General features: G+C 42.3%; 1 protein-coding gene across 2 annotated transcripts; it reads left to right on the forward strand.

Annotated features, from left to right (window-relative positions):
* Positions 1-502: 502 nt before the first annotated feature.
* On the forward strand, positions 503-6,815 carry pcmtd2a (protein-L-isoaspartate (D-aspartate) O-methyltransferase domain containing 2a). Of its 2 annotated transcripts, none has more exons than XM_042098629.1 (6): positions 503-923; positions 2,383-2,711; positions 3,178-3,280; positions 3,658-3,829; positions 4,238-4,361; positions 4,595-6,815. In XM_042098629.1, the coding sequence occupies exons 2-6, from the start codon at positions 2,405-2,407 to the stop codon at positions 5,104-5,106; spliced, it is 1,218 nt and encodes a 405-aa protein (XP_041954563.1). In that variant the 5' UTR covers positions 503-923; positions 2,383-2,404; the 3' UTR covers positions 5,107-6,815. The 2 variants fall into 2 exon arrangements, with proteins under 2 accessions (XP_041954563.1, XP_041954564.1); XM_042098630.1 differs by having other exon boundaries at positions 2,398-2,711.
* Positions 6,816-7,036: the final 221 nt, after the last annotated feature.

Genomic DNA, 7,036 nt, shown 5'->3' on the forward strand with positions numbered 1-7,036 from the left:
GATGTGGGATAAATAGATATTATGTATTTATTATTTATTTAATATTTAAGAACAAAAATGAATGGAAATCTTGTTGCATATTTATTTTGTAAATGTTGTGTGCTAGTGATTGCTACATATGAATAGTCTTTGCCCATCTGTTGATATTGAAATAAAAGGGAATTCTATTGCCTACATCAGTGTAATGGCTGTCAATTACACCTTATAGTTACATGGTAATTATGCTTTAGAAGTTGTGAACAAAAGACGTACCTTATGTGTGTGCAAATGCTGTCGAATAAGCTATAGGTTTATGGAATTACAAACAAATGACAATTCACTTAATACTCACTCTGAATATACAGTCCTAAAATAAGAAATTAGACTAACCTAAAAGATAACAATCTGGGCCTAATGACGAGGTATTGTGATGACATCTACTGGATGATCTGGGTAAAACTGGAGGAAGAATGCACACGAAAAAATCATCTATTCATGTGAACCAGTTATTTCATGTTTCAGAGTATGTTAGGCGCAGACACGAAATGCTAGAATCTAATTAGTATGACGCTGTGAATTGGCTAACATCAACACCAAACTAAAACCAGAATGATGGTTTAACATGCATGACGAAAAGTTTCGAATTTAAACTATTTACGTTTTTAATGAATTCCATTTATTTTTGATCGTGCGAAATTACGGAAATGGACGTGTCAAATTGCACGAAAAAAGAAGATATTTGGAAATAAAAGAAAAAAGAAACTACCGTCCCGAGTGTTTTTGTCCGTGACGTCAGTGTCAGCTGGTCAATGTTTACATGTAGCATTGTACCCACTTGCATTGAATGTTTATGGGTAGGAAATCTAAGGAAAAGAAAAGCTAGAAGGTGATCCCCACGCACACTGTCTAGCCTACTCAACGTTGGCAAAGCGTCAACGCATAAGGTATGACTACAATCTAGCTTTAAACGCTTGTGTTGCTCGTGACTATTTTCTTTGTTCGACACGATGATCATAAATTACCTGTTATTGTTGGACAACTGTCCATATCGTCGATCAGACGAATGCTTTGTATTGACAAAGGCCGTCTGCACAACTGTATTATCCTTTATCAGATGTGGCCTACTTTAGTAACCCTTTGTAAGATGACATTTTGCGGACGAAAGTGGGTTGGGTATTTTGCTACCTCAACTAACCGGTAGACAATGTCCAAATTTAACCTGTCTGACTTGTGCAAATCATGTTTTAGCTGATCTGTTTCAAGTGTGGGCTTGTTTGTTGGTACTGTGTGCAGCGTACAAGAGAAAGAAAACAAGTTTAGTTACACAATGGCTTGTTTTTCAATGGCGCAGCTGCATTTTGAGTCTGCGTTGATTGGTGGGAAATATTTCTCAGTTCTGCAGTTCCTGAGGTAGCGTCTCTGGGGAAGTTTGCCCTTCCGAGCTCCGCTGCACCACCGTCCGGATATCCGTAGAAGTGCTTAAAACAAGTTCAATTCGAAGCATTTTTTTAATAGCGATAAATATTGCACTAAGATCTCTTATCCAGCATGTTCATCATCATATTTTTCTCCCTGTCTTCAATGCACCGGGAGGCCGATGAGAGAGCCGCCCCTCGCTACATTTGATGTATTATTAAAATGTAACATATTGTTTATTCATACATAGTTATTCTCATTGCATTGTACACATGAAAGAATATCCACCGCTGTTCAAAAAGAACAAGCTGTTGTAGGCTATGTTATTGTTAAATGCAACTGATTGATTTAATAATAAAGCTCCGCGAAAATAGAAATAATCTTATGGTCGATGACTGCAACAGGTGTGCACAACAAATTCTATACAATGTCATAGGAGTAGGCCTTCTAGGCTATTACAGACGAGCCAATGTGTTTGATTTCGTGAACTCAGCTCATAAAGTATGAACCTTAATGAGATTAATATGGTCATTATTTCACTCATTTGTAAAATATCTTTTTTAAAATAGCTTGAAAACGGCTACTTTAATAAGGCACATATTTTGACACCATCCCTTTTTAATGAACCACGTCCAATAATTGCTGGTTCAATCACTGCTGAAATGTGCACTCTTCATGCATGATAAAAGACAGACAGAATTAAAAACAATATGCTAGTCTGACTACCTTTCCCTTTCAACTCTCTTTGAGAGACATACTGTAGACCATGTATCCACTAGCTTGTATTGCTGCAGCTTGGCTGGAGCAAAGTGTAGCTCACTAACAACATGACACCACTGCACACATAAACTAATAAAATGCCTGATCCACCCAAAGAAAATGTACTGTATGAGTCACTCTTTAAAAAAGTCAACTGTGAGTCACTATGAATAAAGTAATCTGTAAGTGAACAGATATATTTGTTAAAAAAATTGTTGCAACATCCAGATACCCTTTTCCCAGACACACAATGGGGGGTGCTGTGAGCGCTGGGGAGGACAACGATGAGCTGATCGACAACCTGAAGGAGGCTCAGTACATCCGCTCGGAGCTGGTGGAGGAGGCCTTCCGGGCTATCGACCGCGCTGACTACTACCTGGAGGAGTTCCGTGATAGTGCCTACAAGGACCTGGCCTGGAGGCACGGGAACATCCACCTCTCGGCGCCCTGCATCTACTCGGAGGTGATGGAGGCCCTGGACCTGCAGCCGGGCCTGTCCTTCCTCAACCTGGGCAGCGGCACGGGCTACCTGAGCACCATGGTGGGACTCATCCTAGGTGAGATTTTGTCTGTCTCTCCCCCGTGCCTTCATTTCAGGAAGATTAACAAACAATTTGTTTAAGTAAAACAAATAAGGCTTGCTCTTGATATGAGCTGTCACTCATACTTGTATATGGGTAGAACAAAAGTCAGCATTTGAAGTAAGTGTTGAGTATCATCAGTGTGTTTCTCTGTAAATATATGTATACTTTTGTTTAAATTCATATGAACTTAGCATATACATTGGGTGAATGGTTTCAAAATGGCCATTTTTGGCCATGATTTGTGGATGCTCTGTGAAAAGAAATAAGAAACTTAAATGTCATCATCATGTCAAAAAGTCCAATGCATTTAGAACCATCATGCATCAATCAAATCCTGGGATCAGTCAATTCTTCTGTCAATGTAATTGGCTAGATTTTAGTTATATTAATGTATTAATGTGTACAGAAATACATGATTTATCTGTTATCTGTTTACCAGGTCCATTTGGAGTGAACCACGGGGTGGAACTGCATTCAGATGTGATTGAGTACGCCTATCAGAAACTTGAGTTCTTCATTAAAACTAGTGACAGCTTTGACAGGTGTGTGTACATTTCACATATGACTGTATGTCAAACTACTGTATATTTCTGATAGTATACTTGAGTTCCTCATTATAACCACTGACAGCTTTCACCAATGTGTCTACATTCCACGGTATGACTATATGTGAAGCCATTATATATTTCTGATAGTATACATCAGATAGAGGGAAGATTGATGGGTTGTAGCTGATCTTATTATCTTAACATCATTATGCAGATAGAAGTACATTTGAGGATTTGTTTTATTTCCTCAAAGATTGAGATGTGACCGTTAATATGTAACATTTATCATAAACATATTTGGCCTCACCTACACTGGAGGAAAAGGCATTAGAGACAGACACATGCTAATCAGATGATTGGTGTGCTTCCAGGTTTGAGTTTTGCGAGCCCTCGTTTGTGGTGGGGAATTGTCTGGAGATCGCACCTGAGTCCCGGCAGTATGACAGAGTTTACTGTGGAGCCGGAGTGCAAAAGGAGCACGAGGACTACATGAAGAACCTGCTCAAAGTGGGAGGGATCCTGGTGCTGCCCCTGGAGGAAAAGGTACCGCTGGGCCTACCACACATACTCATAAACACCACACAACAGTGGTGTAGTGTACATGATATGCCAGTCTATTCAGTATAAGCATCAAGATTTCAGTATAACCCACTTAAAATATCCAAGGGTATGTATCAACATACATTTGTAACATAATTTTTGACAAATCTTGTTCAATAAGGCAGCACTCTCCCACCTGTCTCCCTGAGAACTATAGGATGCCTAAACAATAGGCTGTTGCTCACAGTATACCCACTACAGCGAACTGGACTACACCACTGCCACACACACACACCCTCTCTCTCTCTCTCTCTCTCTCTCTCTCTCTCTCTATCTCTCTTTCTCTCACACACACAATGTCTAAGGACGTTTCGAGATCAACACAACACTTTTTTCCCCTTCTGCTGTCAGCTAACCAAGATCACCAGGACGGGCTACAACTCTTGGGATACTAAGAAGATTATTGCTGTGTCTTTCGCCCCACTTGTGCTGCCTAAACACAACCAAAATGGCAAACCCAGGGCAGTGCCTTTACGTGAGTACTATTACTATTATTTACTTATATATTATTATTTTTTACTGTGTTTTCACACTTATTTGGAGATATGCGGCTGTTCTCCCGGTGTATGGATATGAGTATCATTCTGTCCTCTACACTGTTCTAAAACGGCCTCTCCATCAGTGAGTGAAGTGTTAAAGTAGATGTGTGGTTCTCTCCATCAGTGAGTGAAGTGTTAAAGTAGATGTGTGGTTCTGTGTTCTCCACAGCCCCCATGTTTGAGGTGCGCAGCCTGCAGGACCTGTCCCGCATCACCATCCGCCACCTCCTGAAGAAGAGCCTCTCAGGGACGTGGCCCCCACCGCGCCGTGTGGGCGGTGGTAGGGCGGGCTCCCGGCACAAACGCCGGCGCGACCACCGCGACGCTACCTCGCTGCTCACCAACCGCTACGTCTTCATGACCCGCCTCATCCCCGGCCCCATGGACGACAACAACAACCAGTCGGGGAGCGACGAGGTCGAGGACGACGAAGACGAAGATGAGGAGGGCGACGAGAACATCTGCCGGGCCGTGTGCGAGCGCATTCAGAACAACGAGGAGGCAGCAGCGACGTTGGAGGAGGAGGAGGAGGAAGAGGAGGAGGACGAGGACGAGGTCGGGAGGAGGGAGGGCAGCGTCCTTCTCATGGAGACTCAGGTGAACCCGCTGAGAGAGAAGATCCTCAGCCTGCCCCTGCCCGAGCCACTGAAGATGTACCTGCTCCACTACAGAGAGAAGTAGAACAGCAGGGGTTGGAACGATAAAGAAAAACCTCCTCTCCTCGCATCCCATACCCCACCCCTCTTCCCATTCCCCCTGATGGTGTCTGGAAGCTACGCTAGCCGTTCTTGAAGTGTCCCCTCCTACCCACCCTCTCTCTCACGCTTGGAGATGTGACTCTTTTCAGACTTACTGAATGAGAAGCAGGCAGTCGACTGGACTGCATCTTCATCCAGTGCATCTCTGAGGAAATCATCTGATTATTAACCGTTATGGAGTGGCCTTGGTGGTGGGGGGGTATAAGCGTGAAAGACGATGCTGAATTAAGTATTTACATCTCTTCGTAATTATTTTTGAGTCAGAAAATAACGTTTGAAGTGCACCACTCCGTAGTCCCTTCAAACTGGTTGGAATCCACACAGTTATGATATAGATATACTGTATAGTCACACCGCAAAATACCAAGTAACAAGCCTATCAGGACTATACACGTCTCTGCTAATAACTCCCCAACTCATTGCAGCTGAGAGAACATCAAGGAGAAGACAAGATTACACTGGACAGTGAACATGTCATGTTGTCTATTAAAGAACTTCTGTCCTGTTGCAACGAGTCACCTCTTATCCCAAGCTATGTGGAAAGGCTATGTGGACTATCTACTACGGTGTCCAACACCATTCCCTCTTGATTGCTAGGGGGACCCCGAAGAGGTTTGACTGTTTTGAATGAACTACAACTCTTACATTTTTCAATCTGGAGCAGCAAAACAAATCCAAATCTGTGTTATAATCTTGAATAGCCTGAAGTAAACGGTGGTTGGAACTTGTGTTATCTGTGCCCCTTTTCAGTGGGTAAATGCTTTGTATGAAGGCAGTCATATGTGGAACATCCTCTATGATATTTGGCATGTAGAACAGGGTCTTTGCAGTTTGTCTTTGTATGAGGATGGGATGAAATCAGGGTGTCCAATCAACTACTTATAAGTTTTATCAAGGTTTAACTTATGTCTTTGTTCTAGTGTAATTTGTTGAGTATGATCAAATATTGCAGATAACAGCTGTGGAAAGGTACAATACAACTCTAAACTATTTACAATTAGGGTGTTATTTCATCTGACCTTCTAAAGAGTAGCAGCATCACTTGGCATCTGCAAACATCCGCAAACATTTGTAAACCTGTGAAAGCTTTTTGTTGTACCCTCTACAAACATTTTTCTAATTTTCCACTTTTAAAAGGCGAGACCTTTACCTCCATATTGCTCTGTAGTATTTTGTTCAGGGGTCCTTGTCCCATATAAAAGAAAAGAGGGGGAAAAGCATGGCTGGCTGAAATCACTTCATATCATTCTGATACCTCAGCAGCCAAGATTACAGAGCAAAGGCAGGGGGATTTGTGCTTAAACCGAAGTTGGTAGCAATGATGCACTTTTAACACAGCAGTGAGGTCATGTACAGACGACCCCCTCCCCCCCTTTACTCTTTTGGTGCAATCCTCTTTAAATTCGTATCTGTGCCAAAACGTAGCCAGCACTAGAGGACTCAAACGATGCATTGTGATGTCATTCTGTAACCATGTATTTGAAGATTGTCAACTCTGTCTATTAAGATCTTTACGGTACGGCAGGGTTGTCAAGGGTGTACTGACGAAGAGGGCAAAAAACAAAAAAATATATGGGGATGAGCTGTACTCTAGTGCTGTTGATGTCAAATAAACTTTGAAGTGAAATTAAACCGCAAGGCTTGTTTTGGGGATGGACGGGAGTATCCAACATATTACCCATAATGCACTGCCTCTACTCCTAAATCCAGACGTGCACAGGCTATTGCGCTAACCCACTTCCCCTTACATTTTCCCGTACATAAACACTGATGACTAAACTAAGTTCATTAAAACAAGAAATGCTTGGGCTGGTTGAGGTTGTGGGCACAGCAGACGTGAAGGGAGGCCTCGA

Source organism: Alosa sapidissima, chromosome 7 (assembly GCF_018492685.1).
Source record: "Alosa sapidissima isolate fAloSap1 chromosome 7, fAloSap1.pri, whole genome shotgun sequence".
Taxonomy (NCBI): domain Eukaryota; kingdom Metazoa; phylum Chordata; class Actinopteri; order Clupeiformes; family Clupeidae; genus Alosa; species Alosa sapidissima.

Coding starts and splice junctions, on each gene's coding strand:
- pcmtd2a (XM_042098629.1), top strand. CDS start 2,405: ATGGGGGGTGCTGTGAGCGCTGGGGAGGACAACGATGAGCTGATCGAC. Junction 3,281..3,657: donor ACTAGTGACAGCTTTGACAG/GTGTGTGTACAT, acceptor GTGTGCTTCCAG/GTTTGAGTTTTGCGAGCCCT. Junction 3,830..4,237: donor TGCTGCCCCTGGAGGAAAAG/GTACCGCTGGGC, acceptor TTCTGCTGTCAG/CTAACCAAGATCACCAGGAC.